The 20,169-nt window shown below is 43.8% G+C and overlaps 1 protein-coding gene across 1 annotated transcript in view; it reads right to left on the minus strand.

Moving 5' to 3' along the window:
• Positions 1–20,169, minus strand: part of FNDC3B (fibronectin type III domain containing 3B) — a 2,611,550-nt gene that overhangs the window by 755,577 nt on the left and 1,835,804 nt on the right. Inside the window, exon 16 of the mRNA XM_044070236.1 lies at positions 8,046–8,132. Coding sequence (XP_043926171.1) covers positions 8,046–8,132 — 87 coding nt within the window. The remainder of the gene's footprint in view (positions 1–8,045; positions 8,133–20,169) is intronic.

Here is a 20,169-nt window from a genome sequence, read left to right on the forward strand (position 1 = left end):
ATTTTGTTGATAATGTGAAGATAATGAACACTTACTAAAACATTACCCTTGAGTGCTCTTAAGACAACTTCTTGCATTTTGTTGCCCAGCCATGTTTTGTTTAGGTTGTATTTTCTTATGTGCATTTTGCCCATGTTTTGATGTCACCCTTAATCTTGAGGACAAACTTACTGAAATACAATTTTAATAAGTTGACCACTGTAGACCTCATTAGAAACAGTGTTTCACGGGGCTTTATACATTTATTCCTCACTCCCTCAACTAATATAAACCTCTTTTGGGGTTATATTTTGGAGAAAACTTGACAAAATGTGAATTAGACAATTTTGTTTGCCCCTGATATTCAGGACCTAAGTCCCTGCTGTGATATTTTATGGGTTAGGATCAGATTATAAGAAGAAAGGAAGAGAAAAAGAACTTTCGCTAGTGTTTTGCTTTTTTTTTTCACGTCAATGCAATCTTGCGATATTGGCATTAGTATATATATATATATATATATATATATATATATATATATATATATAAGGGGGTTGTGGGAGGGAAGGGGACTTGCCTTCTACAAAAATGCTTTTATCACTGCTTGTAGGTGGTTTGTATTATGCTAATTTTTGCTACAAGCACTTATGTTTTGTCTTTTAGATGGTCATGTTCCACTCACTTGTGTGCTATCTGCTTGCAATGAATGCTAATCTGTGTATCTGAGTACAGGCAGCTTTGTATATACAAGTGTGATGTCTAAACGGACATTGAATGAGCCGGTGCAACCTCCAAGGCAGTATATAGGTTCATAGGTTCATAGGTGTGTACTAGGCAAATGGCCCTGGAGACTTTACAAGCCTAGTCCATAGGATTACCCTGGATCGTGCCACCCAACCTTGGTTTCCAGTGCTTCTGTCGAATAGAGCCACTGGAGTGAATTTTCTATTTCCCATCCACTCATCAAGATTTCTCTTGAAGAGGGCCAGTAAGGTGCACTGCTTGACATGTATGGGAAGTCTATTCCATAGCATGGGCAGTCTCTGGGTTATGAACCTGTCACTCCAGCACATTTTGTTCATTGTGGTAATGAAATTGAGGTCTCTGGAGCATGTGGTGTGGAGGGATTGGGATTTCTTAAGATGTAGTATTTCTAACAGTGCTGGGTCAGACATGGCTTTGTAAGTCAAGCAGAGATCGCCTCTAAGTAAGTAATATGAGACAGAGAATAGTTGGAGTTTTTTGAATCTGTCCATATAGGACAAGTGTTTAAGGCCTAGGATCCTCTTTGTGAGGTACTTTTGTAGCCCCTCCAGTTGTTGGAGGTGTCTAGTGAGGTACGTGCCAAATGGGGCATTGTACGCGATGACTGGCCTAATGAGGGAAGAGTAGAGGGAGACAATGAGCTCTTTCTTCCTGAATGCAAAACCCGTAGTAATGAGATGTGCCACATAGAAGGACTTTCTGACCACAGTGGCAGTGTGGTGGTCAAAAGAGAGGTTGCTGCCAACCTGTGTTCCCAGATCTCTTATAATGCCTTCTGTGTTCAGTGGACTACCATCGATGTGGTAGTTCATCGGAACTGGGTTTTTCCCAAAGGGGATGATGACACATTTTTTGACACTGAACTTAAGGCCATGGTTCTGACACCAGTCGTTGGTCTCCGTGAGGCCTTTCTGTAGGATGTCAACATTACTTGGGGGGTTAATAATGGTTCCCAACTTGCAATCATCTGCGACCTTTGTCAGCCAGAGTCCCTTTGTGTTGGACTGGAATTCTGAGAAGTAGATACCAAACAGAAGAGGACTCAGGACCGATCCCTGTGGGACTACACTCATGACTGGTCGGCAGTCTAACATGGAGTCAGCTACTTTCACACTGTGGGTTCTATCTGAGCCAGTTTGCAACCCACCTAGTGATATGAGGGTTGATGCCTAGCTTAATGAGTTTTTCTATGATTCCTGAGTGGGGAATGGTATCAAAGGCCTTGGCCAGATCAAGGTAGACTGTATGAACCACCTTGCATTCATCCACAGCTCTGGTGACTGACTCAAAGAAGTCAACCAAGTTGAGCAGGTATGATCTACACTTCATAAAACCAAACTGTGTGGGATCCAGAGTTTGGAGATTCCCTACATCCTTGTTTATTAGGTCCATGATGATGCGTTCCATAGCTTTGCATGTCAGACTTGTCAGGCTAATAGGGCGATAGTTCCCAGGGTCTGTAGTCACTCCTCCTTTGTGGAGATGGATGACTCTACCATTGCACCATTCGGTAGGGACCAAGCCTGAGGTGAGGCTATGATTGAACAGGGCACACAGATGAGGTGCCAGTTCACTTTGTAGTTCATGGAGAACATAGCCAGGGATATTGTCAGGTCCCATAGAAGCTGTAATCTTGGCCTTGGACAGTGCTGTATTAACCTGTGCAGCAGTAATACTGGGTGCCTGGCAATCTACTGGTATTGTGATTGGTCCTTTGGAGGGGAGAGGGGTAAAGTTAGCACTGAATCTGTCAGCCAGTACATTGGCAACATCTGTTGGTTCGGTACAGGAGGTACCATTGTGCAGTAGTTCAGAGCAAGTCTGGGTATTGCCATGGAGGTTCTTTACATAACTATAGAAGGCCTTGTGGTTGTCTTTATTATCTGCTGCAATTCTGTTTTTATAGCTAGCTTTAGAGGATTTGATGAGGGATCTCAAGTTTTGTTGAGGCTGATAACAGAGTTTTTCCAGTCTTGGGACTTCACTTTATTCCACATCAGTTTCCTCCTTCTGTTGTAGAGTTTGTTTATGGCAGGGGACCACCAGATTGGCTTCCTTTTTTTGGAGGAGAGCTTCTTGGTTCTACTGGGTATGGCGAGATCCATGCATTTGTGCACATGTTCATACAGTGCATTGGTGTATGATTCAGAGGTCATGCAACTATTCTCCATTTGCATGGGTGACATGAAGTTAGCCACCTCTGTTCTTAGGAGCCCAAAGTTAGCTTTGGAGAAGTTTTTCATGGTGGTTACCTTTGTGGGGGAGGTGGGGGTGGGATGGGTGTGGATTTCCAACGTGATTAGTTTGTGGTCGGATCTAACCAGGGAGGAGTATTGGTATAGAGCAACGGTCACCCATGTTAGTAATGAACAGGTCAAGGATGTTGCTACCTCTAGTGGGTGTAAGAACGAGCTGGTCCAGGGGACTGGAATTAATGAATTCCATGAAACGTTGGGCAAGTGTATTGATACATGAGTAGCTTTCTCAGTTAATGGAGGGGTAGTTAAAGTCGCCCAGTATGAGTGTGTTAGGTTGGACCCTAATATTCTCCAGGGTGCTTAGGAACGTGGAGTGAGTGTCTTGGGACATGGTTGGGGACCTATAACAGTTTTTATTTATTTAGTTATTTTTATTTATATAAAGACTGGTGTTCGGGGCACATACACCATGTCAAGGGATAAACACCAATTTGTTGTGTTGCCAGTTTACTGATTGTTACATAAGCAGCTGTACAAATAGGTACCAGGGAGTGAGTGCAAGACACCTGGGCAAATGGGACTCAGGCTCATGGAGCAGTTCTGGTAATACAGCAAAGGACTGTACATGAGTAGTTCAGCCTTGAGACAGCACATAGTAAGTCTTGCTAAGTAATTGTTTCCATGCAGAGAGGAGAAAGCACTGTAACAATGAGGACATTCAAGTTAATTTGTACTGAAAATAAATAACAAAAGGCATGCAAGAGACAGGAAAAAACTTATATGTAGAAATTGCACAAAGTCTAGACATAGGAAAACCTTAACATAAAAATGAACACATGAAGAGGAATGTAAGATAAAGGCTGTGAAACATTTAAAGAGGTAGAAATTGAGTTAAAAGAGCCGAGGTCTGTACAAAATAGGTTTTAAATAGAAGAAAATAGGGAGTAGCATTATGGCACTACAGAAACAAGAAGGATGTTAATGCAATGGATTCTGAGGAGGAAGAAATTATTATCTTTCCCCCAGCATGGGGAATTTCTAGATATAATTAGTTGAGGGGGCAGCCAACAGGACTCCTTGTATGCCCTACTGCTAGCCATTCCCTGGGACCAATGCAACTCTTGGTGCAAACCCCAGATGTGTCTTTTCTTGGGTCAGCACCACTTCTTTAGATGTTGACAGCCTCTCGGCTACGCAGACTATGAATACCCCGTGGACATGCAAGGGTAGTTGTACTGCAGCCATCTGGTCCTGTTTTCCAAATTGCTGTGAAGAATTAATCGTCGCCTCCAACAGCATGTGGAGTAAATCCCTCTAGTGGGGGGGTAGGTGTGTGTGTAATGAGTATGTCATGATGATGCATTCCCCATCTCTACAGTGAAACATCTTTCTCACTGTCCCACCACTCTATTTAAGCTGTCTGCCACACTGCATTTGATCTGGGAGTCATAACACACAGGTGCACCCACTCATGCCCCCCACCCCCAATGGTCTCATCATTCTTTTCTCTCAAGAACTTCCGTTACTCTAGTGAAGGTCCTGCTAGTCATACCATGGTTGCTGGGTCAAAGTCACGGCTCTTCCACTCCATGATAGTGAGCTGCTTAGGATGAAATTATTTACATTTACATAGTTTAATACAACAAAGGGACTAAGCCCTTTGCTACCGAAAAACAAGCTGCCAAAAGAAGCAGCAGGGATTATAAAACAGAGTTATTTAAAAATATAGCTCCCTTTTAGAAAATCCCCCTCTGTAGGAACTGCTACAATTAAACTATGGATCATATGATTTAACTACATGGGCTTTGTCTTCATAGTCACATCACTCCATTCAGAAGTAAATTCAGCAACACTCACAGATAAGCAATGTTTACTGTAATGAAGCAAAACTTTCAATCTTGCTTCACTCTAGTGCAAACTACTCTTTTTTTCTGAAACAGCCATCTTTGTTCACAAGCTTGAATGTAATTTTTGCTCCTGGTGTACCCTTGACTTATTTTAAAGAGTGGTCAAAGCATTACATGTTCATACTAACTGAACTGAAATTAACTTTATGATCTTGTGACTGACAACAATCAAATGACTGCTGACCCAACGTACCTTCTCTTATGACGCAGTTCATCATGGTTCTTCATAAAGTAATTGTTGAAGGTTGCTACGTCAATCAAAACTTACAAAATATCCAATGAAAAAACAACGCTGCTCACCAGATATTAAACCATTTATTCCAGCCACATACTACAGTACGTTTTTATACCAAAACTTCATCAGACCTCTTCAGGCATTTGTTTAGGTCCCAGTACTTAATAATTTGGATTGGATTGTGAGTAAAATATAGAACACAAACACTGCATTTAAAGATACAACAGCTATTTGGCCTTTTTGGATCAGTGGAATTAGTCAGGATGATTTTTGGGTCTGCACATCTTTTTTTCTAAGCCATTTTTGACCCCATGCTTAGCCATTATCAAGCTTACTTCCAGCTGGCCATCGCCTATTGGTTATCTCTACACTGGATTTTTACCTCCAGTGCTTGGATGAGAGATGTTTGGAAGAGACTATTCTTCAGGCAGCCATTAGGGTGTTTTCTGCCTGTCACCAGCATCCTGGCAATGCAGAGTGATTTTACTGTCCTAACCTCACACACGGATGGAGGGATGTGTAAGCTAAATCACTGTGGAGGCCCATAATGCCTTCTGCACATGACATGGCATAGCATACTACAACACACCCATCTTGAGGGACACCACACATCTATAGTTTTCTGAACTTCTTCAGGTTGTGCATTTGCATCCCAGCTCGTCCCTTGAAAGACCTATGAAGTACATGGCCAGCTATGCACAGCTTAACCACCTAGGACTGAAACATCTATGCTCCATGCCAGCTCCTTCAATTATCTGAACAGATGATCAATCCCAGTCAACTGGGTCATAGTAAAGGCTTTATCCCTTTATGTCACTGGGGATGGCTTTGGGCCTGTACAATTTAATTTATTATTATTAAACATGACTTTTGTAAATGTTGATGGCACCTTTCAAAAAAAGAAACTTGCTAATGGTCTCAAAATAAGAAATGTTGTACATGACATAAATTATCACATTAATTTTCATATTAAACTTAACCTGTAGTAGCTTGTGCTCATTTAGTTTTCATTCATCAAAATGCATATTTAAAAAAATCTGTGTCAAAAGTATTTTGTTTTTTCAGCTCTAATAAAAAACAAAACAGGGAGTAACTGTTTCAAACAACCCTTCCCTGGAAAATTATGTGATAATGGTCACTAAAATCTATTTAAATGCAATTCATTGCATATAAAAAAAATATTCAGCATTGGTGGCATAGTAACACGAATTTGAGGGACAAGTCCATGCAGTTGGGGAGGGAGTATATGTGCCCAGGACAGAAGCAGATTATTTGGATTTTTCAGGAGAAGACCAGTGGAATAGCCATGCAGTGTCTCCTATGGATGGGTAAGGCATCCTGCTAATGTTAGCCTCTATGCAGAAATAAGGGACAGTGCACCATTGATGCCCACTGTCCCACCATCCCATGGACTGTCACTGGATGGATACAGGGGGTAAGGCTTAGTAAGAAAACCTGAATCGTTCCTGACAGCTGGTTAAATGATGGCTTCTCCCAGTCAACCCTCATCCTGGTGATGGGGAGTGGATGGATCGATTGGCTGGGAGTGGGCTGATGGCTGTCAGGTAGTCAGGGTAAAAAATTCTAAGAGAGAAATACATTAAAAAAAAATCAGATAGTGATGCTTCAGTACTTCTGCCACTATTTGTTTTCTGGATTATATCTCTATTGAATATTGTATCATCTTTATGCTCTTTACTATATACTGGTCCAGAGGATTTCCCAATGGTTCCTTGAAATTAACATCAGTGGGTTAGCTTATGAGCGAATCCTACACCTTAAGCCTTCAGTCTATAATCATAAGCTACTGGATTTATAGACAAGTCATGCAGATTTTATTTATTTAGTTGTTTGTTTACTCATTTTATTCATTTGTTAACAAGATAAGCCATAACCTCAATACCATTTTGGTGGAGAAAGGGTGCAGCCCAAGAGCACTGGCTGGTTAAGCAACATGCTTAGAATCACAGAGTTTGCAAAAGGGGACTGATAATATGAACCATGCACTATTGGATAAGGCTTATAAGAGTCCTCTATAAACAACTGGTATATAATCACGCCTTGTATGCCTAACATACAAAGCTATGTCAAACCCAGAGCTGTTGGACATGCTCCACTTAAAGAAATCCCAATCCCTCCGAGCTACACGCTCTAGGGACCTAAACCTTGTCATCACAATAAACACAACATGCCGGAGGGATAGATTCCTGTCCCAGAGACTTCCCATACTCAGGAATAAACTACTTATCTATATCAAACAAAACTCCTCATTAGCACTCTTCAAGAAAAGTCTTGATGATTGGATGGGAAATAGGAAATTCACCCCAGGGATCACCTCTGTGGCTCTGCTCGACAGTGGCACAGGAAAATAATTTTCTTGGGTGGCAAAAGCCAGGGTACCTTTTTGGATGGGCTTGTATAGGCCCCAGGGCCGATAGCCTAGTACCTACCTATGAACCTATGAACTCAGAAAACCACTGCTACCATTTGCTGTTTAGCACTGGTTAAATAAACCTTGAGTCTTTAAATGAAGCTAAAGCTACCCATTCAAAACTTTTAACTGTAGAACACTGCACAGTTCTAAAATACTCACAACTACCAACAATAATTACAACAAAACACTGGGTTTACAGACATTACCTCAGTTTAAAAACTGAGTATCTACATTGAGTATGTTACTGTGCATAAAAAGTCCTTTATGATGTCGTGAAACCAGGTTCCAGTAGAAATAGCAATTTGTAAAGTTGCATAAAATACAAATAGCCACATGTTTTAGCACAGTTTAAAATGACAGAAATACCAACTAAAGCTCTAGACAAAACACCAGAAATATTCTCCATATATGCGACTTTGTATGATTTGAAATTTTATTTGTACAAAAATACTTAGGTACTGACACCAGTAAAAACCTATAGGAAAAAAGTGTATTCATATTTACTGATAAAGTATATTTGAAAAACTTACCCTAAATTTATATTGTGTGCTTCTTTTTAAATGCTTCACAGTACAAGTTAGATCTTCACCAGTGTACTTTGGATGAAATCCATTATCCTAGGGAATAAATTTGAAGCAAACTTAAGCATACAATGGAAACATACATTTAGTTCAGAATAAATAACACACATAATCTTTAAAAAGTAAGCACAATTTCTGTTTCCTGTTCAGGAAAAAGCACCTTCAAATTGTGACACTGTTAATTACTGCATCTGAAAATTCTGTAAAAGGTAGCAGTTTTATTTAGTGAACTAAAGAACTTTCTTCTTTCTGAGAACCAGTTTGTCTGTTTGTGTCTTTCGGCTTTTCCCAGTTAGGACTCGCCACAGCGGAACTCTGGTCCGCTAATGATTGGTAGTGGATTTTTACGTACCAGGTTACCAGCCCTGACACACAACCTTCAACGAAGGCACACCCCATTCACGTATGCCTCCACACAGAAGACGCTTTAGCTGAGAATCGAACGGGACAACATCTTGCTATGAGGCGACAACGCTACCACAGCACCACCACCGCAGTCTACACCACAGCGGAACTCCGATCTGCTAATGATTGGTAGTTGATTTTTACATGCCGAGTTACCAGCTCTGACGCACAACCTTCAACGAAGGTGCACCCATTCACACATGTCTCCATGCAGAAGACGCTCTAGCTGAGAATCGAACTGGACAGTGTCTTACTGTGAGGCGACAATGCTTACCGCAGCACCACCAACCAGTACACCCCTGAATTTGATCTGTACTATTCAACTACTGATGGATTTCCTCCTTCCCTAAGGAATACTGCCTTCACTTTTCTGTAATAACTTCCCTGTGAAGTCCTTCTCATCACCCTTGTGAACTATACTCATACTATTCTTTCCAGTTAGATTTAGGGAAATGAGTGGGCGTTGAACAGAACTTGATCAAGTACATGGAAAAGAACAAAAAAAACAGTCAAAAAAGAGTATCTGTGTGATACAATCAACATTAATGTTAAACCATTGTGAGAAAGTGAGGGAGGGAGGGAGGGAGAGAACTCTTCTGCAGTACAAAAAAGTGCCCTCCCTTTTTCTTCACCATTTGTCTTTTTTATCTAATGGACAAACCAGCTTAGAAAATTTACCTAACACTAAAGTGGACCACACTAATGTGGATCTCCTCAATGTCAGCAGTTTAATAACAAATAGCTTGATTTTGTGGCACACCTGCATCTGAAACAAGTCCATGTATGTTTAGTTAAGAAACTTGGTTTAAATGTAAAGAATGTACCCCTTCCATACGTGTTTTTTGTGACTAATATACCATCAGGCCTTGTGGAAACTGTGGTGGTATTTTCATATTTGTTAAGATTTACCTTTCATCTAGACAGCTACCCAAAAACTGAGCTTGTAGAAAAAAAGTTATGTCTTACCATAACGTTCCATCTGTGTTGTTGATCTTTCATTCATCACTGATGGTTTCGGTTCTGAGCCCTCGGAACCGTGTCGGCCTAATATCAAGCTCGCACCAGCCAAAAAACTCTTGAGCTAAGCTTTTACCCATAGTGCCCTTCTCCCTGATACCTCAGATCGAGTTTGCCAAGTATTAGTAAAGCAGAGGCCATTTCTGCGCAAATGCCCTAACTCAACACTTGGACTCAAAGTATCCCCCAGGAGCCTTTGGAGGGGGAAGGAGGGTGGGAAGTGATGAATGAAAGAAGATGAACAACACAGATGGAACATTATGGTAAGACAACTTCTTTATCTGATGTTGTTAATCTTCTTTCCATTCATCACTGATGGAACAGAATCCCCAGCTACCTTGTGTTCCTTGGGCAGCCCTTATGGAAGAATGTTCCTGAGCACCACTGAGCCAAAGGCAGTTCTCCTTCTGGAGACCACATCCAATTTGTAATGAATAACAAAAGTGTGAGGGGTAGTCCATATGGCTGCTGCACAAATATCATCCATAGAGGCTCTCGAATGGAAGGCTACAGAAGTTGCCATAGATCTGGTAGAGTGGGCTTTAACATTCTATGGTACAGGCTTTTTCGCAAGTGAATAGATGTAGTGTATGCAGTCCCTAAGCCATTTAGATAAAGTCACCTTGGAGACAGAATTTCCCATTCTAGGTCCAGAAAAGGAAATGAAAAGTTGGTCAGTTTTACATACAGCTTTAGTTCTCTCTAGATAAAACCTCAATTGTCTATGCACATCTAAAGAGTGTAGACAGTATTCCCTTTTATTAGTAAAATTTGGGAAAAATACTGGTAAGTCAATTGTTTGATTGATGGAAAAATCCAAAATAACTTTGGGGAGAAAGGAGGGGTTCATCTGGAGTGATATTCTGTCATTGTGGAAGATTAAATAGGGCCTTTTAATGCATAATGCATGAAGCTCTGAAATTCTTCTAGCTGATGTGATGGCTACCAGGAAAAGGGACTTCCAAGATAGAAATTTGAGGTCACACTTTGCTGCAGGCTCGAAAGGAGGTTGAGTTAAAGACTGAAGAACTAACGTGAGGTTCCATGGCTCTATAGATTGTCTGATTGGGGGCCTAATGTGTGAGATCCGTTTTAGAGGGGTTTTACATAACCAAAGAGAAATGTGGGGAGAATTATCAAATCCATCATGAAAGTTAGAAATGGCTGCTAGATGTACTCATATGGTAGAAGCTGCAGCTCGATCATCGAAAAACTTTGACAGATATTGTAAGACTGCTGTAACTGGAGCCAAGTATGGGTCTAGCCTTCTTTCCTTAGACCAAACAGAATCTCTTCCATTTGTCTAGATATAGTCTTCTGTTGGATGGTTTGTGTGAGGCCAGGATAATGTCATGTATGGGTGATTGAAGATTATCCTGCCTGGCAATTAAAAGAAGTGGAGAAACCAAGCTGTCAGCTTGAGACTGGACAGTTTCGGGTGACTCAACCACTGGGGGTGAGAAATCAGGTCTGAAAGAGGGTCCAGAATCCATGGTCGACATAATAGATGGGGCCGAAGGAAGGGGAACCAAACCTGTCGAGGTCAAAAAGGGGCTATGTGGATCACTTTGCATTTCAACCGAATAGCTTTCTTTATGAATTGGGGAATCAGAGGAATGGGGGGATTGGCATATAGCAGTCCCGTGGGCCAATCATGAATCAAAGAGTTCCTCAGGGACTCCCCCTGTGGGGGAAATTAAAATAGCTGCTGTATTTGTTGTTTGATGAGGAGGCGAATAGGTCACAGCAAGGCTGGCCCCAACGGCTAAAAATGTTCACCGCTATGTTGGGATTGAGGGAACACTCGTGAGGCACGAGAATACATCTGCTCAACTTATCTGCAATCGAGTTGGAATTCCTTGGGATATGGGTTGCTATCAGAAAGTGTCTGGAAGCTTTCGCCCACTGCCAAATTCTCATGGCCTCTCGACATAGGGGATAGGACTTGGTTCCTCCTTGCTTGTTGATATACCAGACTACTGATATGTTGTCTGACTGAAATGCAATCATCAAAGAAGGAAGAACAGATTGGAATGCTTGCAATGCTAACAGCACCGCTCTCAGTTCTAGAACAGGTTGGCCTCCATAGTGGACCATGTGCCTTGGACTGTCTTTCCCTAAAAATGGTCCGCCCCACCCTATCAGGGAAGCATCCATGGTCACAATGGCCTTGGGTTGGGGAGGATGGAATGGGTGGCTCCAAAGTTCTGTCTCTGGCCTCATCCACCAAAGAAGATCCTGTTTGCAACAATTGGTTATCTGAATCTGAAAGCATAGAGGGTGGTGATTTGGAAACCATTGAGATAGCAGAAGCCACTGAAGTATTCTCAAGTGCAGTTTTACAAGAGCCACTATCAGTATAGCGCTGTCATGGATCCTAACAGCTGAAGGACCTCCCTTGTTGAGGCTTTGTTTTGACAGAGTATCACCCGGAGCTGGAGCCTCAGTCTCTGAAGACTGTAAACTGGGAGAGACACCAGACAAGAACGGGTGTTGAAGACTGCTCCAGTGAACTCTATGGACTGGGTCAGACCAAGGTTGGACTTCTCCCAGTTTATCGTTATTCCCAAAAGTCTCACCAGGGAAAGAATGTACTGCAGGGCTGCTACCAGATCGTACTTGGTGGGGGCGGTAAGGAGCCAATCATCCAAATACAAAAACACCTGGAAACCTTGCAGTCTCAAGTGAGCTGTGACCACCACCATACACTTTATGAACACTCTGGGGGCTGTACAGAGTTCAAATGGCAGGGCACAAAATTGGTGGTGATTAGCTCCTAGCTGGAAGCTGAGTAGACTCCTGGAGCGTTTGTCCATTTTGATGTGGTAATAAACGTCCCGGAGATCTACTGAGCACATTCAATTGCCTTGCCTTAGAAAAGGGAGAATGGAGTGAACTGTGACAATCTGGAATTTCATTTGGACAATGGACTTGTTAAAATTGCTGAGATCCAGACTTTGTATCCAATCCCCTGTCTTTTATGGCACCAACAAGAATCTTGAGTAAAATCTGGATCCGCACTGGCCTTGTGAGACTATTTGGATTACTCTTTTTTTGACACAGCTTGTTTATTTCTGTAGCTGCTTCTTCCCTTTGACTGCGTGGAACGTCGGGAAGTTTTGTTGGAAGCTTTGGGTAAGTAATGAAGGGAATGGTGTAGCCTCTGGTTATAATCTTCTGCACTCAACGGTCGGAAGTTATTGAATGCCAGGCAGCATGGTGCAGACAGAAATGCCCCTCGACTGCTTCCACAGGAAAGCAATTGGGCTGCTCTTCAGAAGGGCTGATAAGGCTACCCAGAGAAAGAATCCCTGGTCCCTGGTTATGCAGACCCCCTCTGCCTCGGTAGGGGCATCTTCCAGAATTGTTACCCCCTCTGCCCCTGGGGGTATCATCACCACGTTTGGCACGGAAAGGACCCTGAGATTTTTTGTGCCACAGTTTTCTGCTCCTCTGGTTCCTGGAAAAGGAATGTTGTGGATTGGAAAACCGTAGACCTACAGCAGACAGGATCTTACTGTCCTTCTCACACCTGGCCAGGGTGTCTTTCAAATTGCGGCCAAAAAGGGAAGATGCTTCAATTGGAGCATTCAGGAAGGAAGACTTGAAAAGGTCTGTGAAGTCACAGAGGCACATCCAGGCATGGCATCTCATAACTATGCCTGAACCCACCCCTCTAGCCACCCTTTTGGTTGCATGTGAGAGCAACCACATGGACGAAATGAGATTGATTCCAGGGTTGCGAGCTGCGAGGCAACTTTGTCTCTTACCCTGTCAGACACCTGTCCTGTGAGCGTTTCAGAGAGTTCAGAAACCAAGTCTCTTTGGAGCCTCGTAAAATGTGCCACGTAATTCAGAGACCGTATGGCAAAAGTCACTGAAGCAAAAACTCGCTTCCCTAATCTGTCCACAGCCCGGGACTTTCTGTTGGGCGGATGAACAGTATGACTCTCTTCGGTGAGATCCTTTTTCATGGCCGCCATCACCACCATAGCATCAACTGGTAAACCTTTTGACCAATGTGGGTTTTCCTCCAGTCAGGTCTCCGAGGGATCGACTCAGCAGAATCAAAGGTTCATAGGTTTACAGGTTCATACTGGGCTATCTGCCATAGGGCATTTATAAGCCTAGCCAGAGTGTGTTTGGCTTTTGCCACCCATTTTAAATTAATTTTGCTATGCCCTTTTTTGAGGTTAGTATACTGTGCCTCTGTCTAACAGTGACACAGAAGTGATACCCGGGGTAAACCTACAATCTCCCATCCACTCATCAAGATTCCTCTTGAAGAGAGTCAATGAGGGACTCTGCCTAACCTGGACTGGAATTTTATTCCAGAGTGAAGGGAGCCTCTGGGTTATGAATCTATCCCTCCAGCATGTCCTATTTATTTCAGTGCTGAGGTTCAAGTCTCTCGAGCGCGTAGCTCAATGGGATTTGGATTTTCTGAGGTGCAGCATGTCCATTAATTCTGGGTTGGACATGGCTTTATACGTCAGGCACAGATCGCCTCTGAGCAGGCAGTATGCCACTGAGTAGAGCTGGAGTTTCTTTAACTGGGCAGCATATGGCATCTGTTTGAGCCCTTTGATCCTCTTGGTGAGGTACTTTTGGGGTCTTTCCAGTTGCTGCAGGTGTCTGGTAAGGTACATCCCATAAGGGCATTGTACTCAATTATGGGCCTGATGAGGGATGAGTAAAGAGGCACGATGACCTCCCTGATCTAGATGTGAATCCCTTCATGATTAGGTGGGCTATATAAAATGTTTTTCTAACCACTTTGGCCACGTGGTTGTCAAATGAGAGATTGCTATCAACTTGGGTCCCCAGGTCCCTAATTACTTCTTCTGTACTTAATGGATTACCACCTATGTGGTAATTTGTGGGCACTTTGTTTCGCCAAAGGGGATGACTATACACTTTTGGCGTTTAGCTTGAGGCCATGGCTCTGGCACCAGTTGTCTGTTTCTATGAGGCCCTTTTGGAGGATGCTTGTGTCGGCTGGAGAGTCGATTATGGCGCCCAGTTTGCAGTCATCTGCGAACTTGGTCAGCCACAGTCCTTCCATGTTGGCCTGTACCTCCGAGAAATATATACTGAGCAAGAGAGGTCCCAGGACTGAGCCTTGTGGGATGCCACTTGTAACTGGTTTGGAGTCTGACATTGCTCCAGCAATTCTAACCATGTGGGTTCTGTCCTTGAGCCAGTTTGCAACCCATCTAGTGACATAGGGGTTTATATTTAAGCTGGTGAGCTTATCTATAATGCCCGAGTGGGGTATTGTATCGAAGGCTTTTGTGAGGTCCAGGTAGGCTGTGTAGACCACCTTCCCCTCGTCAATGGCCTTGGTGACTGCTTCAAAGAAATCAACCAGGTTTAAGAGGCAGGATCTTCCCTTAACAAAGCCGAACTGGGTAGGATCCAGTGTCTGTAGGTCCCCAATATCTTTATTTATGAGGTCCATGATGATCCTTTCCATAGCTTTGCAGACCAACCTAGTCAGGCTTATGGGGCGATAGTTTCCAGGATCCGTTGAGGCACCACCTTTGTGGAGAGGGACCACTGTTGCTGTACGCCACTCTTTGGGTACATATCCTGTAGTAAGGCTGAGATTGAGCAGTAGTTTTATGTTTGGGTTTAGCTCTTCTTGGAGTTCATGTAGGATGCAGCCCAGGACACCGTCTGGTCCCATTGATGCTGTGTTTTTTGCTTTGGAGAGGGCAGCTCTTACCTGAGCATCTGAGATGTCAGGGGGGGCAGCACTCTGCTGGGATAGATATTTGCCCTTTTGGTGGGGAGGGGGGGGAGTTTGCACTGAACCTGTCAGCTAGGATGTTGGCAATGCCTGTGGGGTCGGTGTATTTTTTGTCATTTTGGACTAATTCTGAGCATATCTGGGAATTCCCACCCAGGTTCCTAACATAACTAAAGAAAGCCTTGTGATTATCCTTTGTGTCCTGTGCAATTTTTCTCTCGAAGCTGGCCTTAGACGATTTTATGAGTGCCCGTAGTTTTTTGCTAATACTGATCAGAGATGCCTTCCCTTTTTGGGATTTTGCTCTATCATGTAGTAGCTTCCTCCTTCTATTGTATAGTTTGTTTATGGCTGGGGTCCACCAGACCCCAGTCTGCCTTTGGGGGATTGGGTCTTGGTTTTATTTGGGATTGCATGATCCATGCATTCCTGAAGGTGTTCATAGAATGCGTTTATAAAGGATTCTGTGGTCTGGGCCATATTTTCCACAGGCCCCGGGGCTTTGAAGGATTCCACCTCATTTTTGAGGAGTGTGAAATTTGCTTTAGAGAAGTTTTTCACTGTGGTTTTCAGGGCAGGGGGTGGAGTCGGGATGTGAATATCCAGTGAGATTAGTTTATGGTCTGATCTTACCAGTGAGGGATACACTTCTGGTCTGGAGCATAGAGTCCCCATGTTGGTGATGATCAGGTCCAGTATGTTTTCCCCTTTGTGGGAGTGGTAACAAGTTGTTCCATAGCATTTGAGTTTATAAATTCTAGGAACCTTTGGGTTAGGGTGTTGGAGCTAGAGTAATGCTCCCAGTCTATGTTTGGGTAGTTGAAGTCACCCAATATAATGGTGTTTGGAGAGACCTTCATATTTTCCAGTGTTCTCAGGAAGGTCGAGTGGGGTTCCTGGGTTTGGGAGGGTGGTCTGTAGCAGGCTATAAACTGGAAGGCAGTTTTACCCACTGTTAGTTGCACATGGATAGTCTCTGATGCTTTGTGCTGTGCCACCAACCTGGAGGTGTGGGTACCTTTGACGAATATTGACACTCCCCCTCCTTTTGTGGTTTGGTCCAAGTTTTGGTGCCAAAAAGCATGGTATGAGGTATAACCTGGTAGTGCTGGGGTGCTCTCGGGAGCCTTGAACCAGGTTTCTGTTACTGCACAGATATCGATGTTCTCCATGCTAAGGAGAGTTTCGAGTGCGTGCATCCTGAGGTTTAGACTTCTGGCGTTGAGTAGCATTACTCTTAGTTTCTTATCCCTTGTGATACCTATGGAGGTGGGTTTGTCTTTTGAGCCTTGCCTAAAAAGGCACTATGGGGGTAGCAAGAGCCTTTGCCAATATCCGAAAGCCCAGGGGTGACAGGTGCAAGCCGTCCCTAGCGAAGCATCGTGGCTTGTCGAGCATGTCATCCCAGGCTGACAGGCATTGGATCCCCTTTGAATGACACCAATACTTAAGCCAATTGTTGAAATTGATCATCTTGTCTTCATATTGTGACATCATTCTTGGTGAGGGTAAGATGCTACTCAAGGTCAGGGTCATACCGGCCTGGGCTACATGCTCAGAGAGCTCCTCTATGTCTCTTTTCATGTAGTCCAGGAGGTACATCTCAGGTCATTCACACCAGCATGGACAATGACTGAGTCATATTTGTACTTGCCTTGGAGTGACCTGAGTGCTTGTGTTATGTGGCGGATCCTAGCACCTGACAGGCAGCTCACTGTGACGTTCTCCTTGTTCAGCCTGGTCAGTGTGCCTGACGATAGAGTCACCTATTACAAGTGTATCAGGTGTGTTGTTTAGCCTTAAGGGCTGTGACTGTTCGGCACAATGGCTTTGTGAGCTATGTGTTGCATGTGTTTTGTTTTGGGGTAGCGGTTGCTTGGGTGTCTGCTTTGGAGGTCTCTGCTGCTTAGGCAGATTTTTATTTAGAGCCTCCGAGTATGATTTTGTTTGTTTATGTGTTTGGTTTGCTGTCGTGATAGGTCTATGTGAGACTGGAATTGTAGTGAGTGTGGTTTCCTTCTCCTCCTGACTGGTTTCGCCAGTACTGAGTTGAGAGAGCTTAGCCTCCACTATGGCTATATGGTTGCATCTCTCACATGTGTTGGAATTTGTTGGGAGGAGGAGAGGGTTGTCTGTGTACATGAGGCAGTTGTAACATTGCCTCAAGATTCCCAGATTCACCAGCTGGACCGGAGAGGAGATTGACAACTGACCTTTGGACATGCTAGAATAGTATTGGGAATTCCTTTATAATTGAAAAAAAGGGCCAATGGGGAACAAGGTACTCAAGGGGAGTTTGTGAGGGTGTAGTGCTTTTAATTTTTAGTGCTGACTTATATAATTGCTTTAGTGAGCAAGTGCCAGGTAACTTAAATGCAATGTGTTACAGGTAACTTAAATGCAAAAATGACAAACAGTAACTTTCTTTCAAGTGAAACAAGGAAATAAGTACAGTAAGCAATGCAGATATCACTAGGGATCCACAGAAGCGCTGAAAAGCCGCGTTTTAGGTGGAATTAGCATTTCAGGGAAATAATAAGCAAACAAACAACAAGTATACAAACAAAGCTAGATTCAGCAGGCCTGGATCTAGTCTATGCTGCAGCAAACAAAGTGTACCAATTTCAGTAAGAAACAGTTCAAATATGCAGGCACTATAAGCCTTTAACCAGAAATTCTCAGCTCATAAGGGCAGAGTCCAGCCTCTCCTCCCACAAGAGTGCAGACCACGAACTTTCTTAATGTAAAATAACTGTGCTGAAGCCCAAGTGCTTAAACCAGAACTAATACACTTTTAGAATAACAGACATTGAGCTCTCAATCAGCAGTTCCCAACTTAGAAGGATGTAAGCTACCTGTCCGGCCACCACAGTGCAGGCCACAAACCTTCCTAATGTAAAACAACTGGTCTGAAGCCCAAGTGCTTAATCCAAAAGACTTAGAATGATAGCTACACTTTAATCAAGTTACTACCAAGCAGTAATAAATACAATCGAATACTTTAAAGAATGCCTGGATTAGTGCTCAAGTTATACAAACAAAGCTAGATTCAGCAGGCCTGGATCTAGTCTATGCTACAGCAAACAAGGTGTACCAATTTCAGTAAGAAGCAGTTCAAATATGCAGGCACTATAAGCCTTTAACCAGAAATTCCCATTTCAGAAGGGTGGAGTCCAGCCTCTCCTCCCACAAGAGTGCAGACCACAAACCCTTTTAATGTAAAATAACTGGCCTGAAGCCCAAGTGCTTAAACCAGAATTAATACACTTTTAGAATAACAGACACTGAGCCCTCAATCAGCAGTTCCCAACTTAGAAGGATGTAAGCTACCTGTTCTGCCACTACAGTGCAAACCACAAACCTTCTTAATGTAAAACAACTGGCCTGAAGCCCAAGTGCTTAAACCAGAATTAATACACTTTTAGAATAACAGACACTGAGCCCTCAATCAGCAGTTCCCAACTTAGAAGGATGTAAGCTACCTGTCCTGCCACCACAGTGCAGGCCACAAACCTTCCAAGCACGCTGCACCATGAGTTGTACCAGTTCGACCGTAGGTGGGGTCACCCAAGAGGTAGATGGCTGGGCAAGGAAAGCCTGCAGAAACATGGACTCCTCGAAAGAAGAGTTACTGGGCTTCCAATCACCACTCTGTTTCAACATTTCAAGGATTTCCCCAGTGGAGACATCATTAGGGGGTGACTGTGGGGACCTTCACCATTATAAAAATCCGTATCCTCTAGCACAATCTCTTCCATGGTGGCTGGTCAGCGGGGGCCTCTGGGGAGGACTCGGAAGAGGGGGTGCCCTGTAATAGAGTCACCTGCGACTTTCCTGCCCAGTGCCCCAGGGCAATGGCTTGTGCCAGCTGTAGCTCAGGGAAAAAGAGGTCTGGGGTTCCTTTGTTGGTGGAATGCTTCCAGAAGCAAGTGTCATCTCCATAGCTCGGAAAGCAAGTCCATCCAAAGAGGGGATGGGATCCCAGAACCGAGAAGGACAACCTCAGAACCGGGGTCACTCCCCGCTCCACTGAACCTGCTCCCGAGTGTGGACCCTCAAGCAGGATCAGCGCAGACAGAGCTCCCGGCACCATGGACAGAACTGTAGACACACTCAGAACCGTACCCCTAGCTGAAGAGTCTGCAGCCCAATCACGGAGTTGAGGAAGGCTTGATTCAGAAGGAACCAAAGGCCAAAGGGACAGTCCCGGAGCCCCAGTGAGGTCCACTACAGGCGCCGAGATGGGGGGTTCTGAAAATGACATAGGAGCTAAAGACTTTGGAACTGGTATGGTAAAAGGAGGAGAATAGGATGGAGTCCAGGGAGAGACCAACCCAGGTCCTGCAGGTGGATTGGTTCTAGAAAGAGTGCTTATCCCCCTGGCTGTCAACAGCTGATTCACAAGACTCACCACGTCAAACTCGGAAAGGCTCCTGGTGGATCTAGTGGATACTCCTGATGGGGAGTCAGGTCATTCTAGGAACAAACTATATACTTGCCCTAGAAAAAGGATCTGTTGATGGAGAGTATTAGGTCCGTGGTGTGGAATCTATCGGCAACGATGTCTCAGGTTTGGAGACAGGAAGAAGTGGCATCAAAATTGTCATTATCAGAACTGTGAAAGTACTCGGTGCCATAAGGGCACTTGGAGCCAACACAAAAGGTTCAGTAGCAAATGGAATCGCAGAGGTGGGCATCAAAGAGGTGCACTGTGCCAAAGTGGCACTCGATGGTAAAGCTGTAGTAACCTTTGGAAAATCAGTAGCCGGTGCCATAGACAATATCGGAGCCAAAGCAGGCGCCGATAAAGGAATAGTTGTAGTTGGAATGGAAGAGATCAGTGCTGATGAGGTGGACTTATGCTCTGAAGACAATTTTGGTACTTTAGAGTTTACATTC

Source organism: Protopterus annectens, chromosome 4.part1 (assembly GCF_019279795.1).
Source record: "Protopterus annectens isolate FY-2018-M chromosome 4.part1, PAN1.0, whole genome shotgun sequence".
In the NCBI taxonomy this organism is placed as follows: Eukaryota; Metazoa; Chordata; order Ceratodontiformes; family Protopteridae; genus Protopterus; species Protopterus annectens.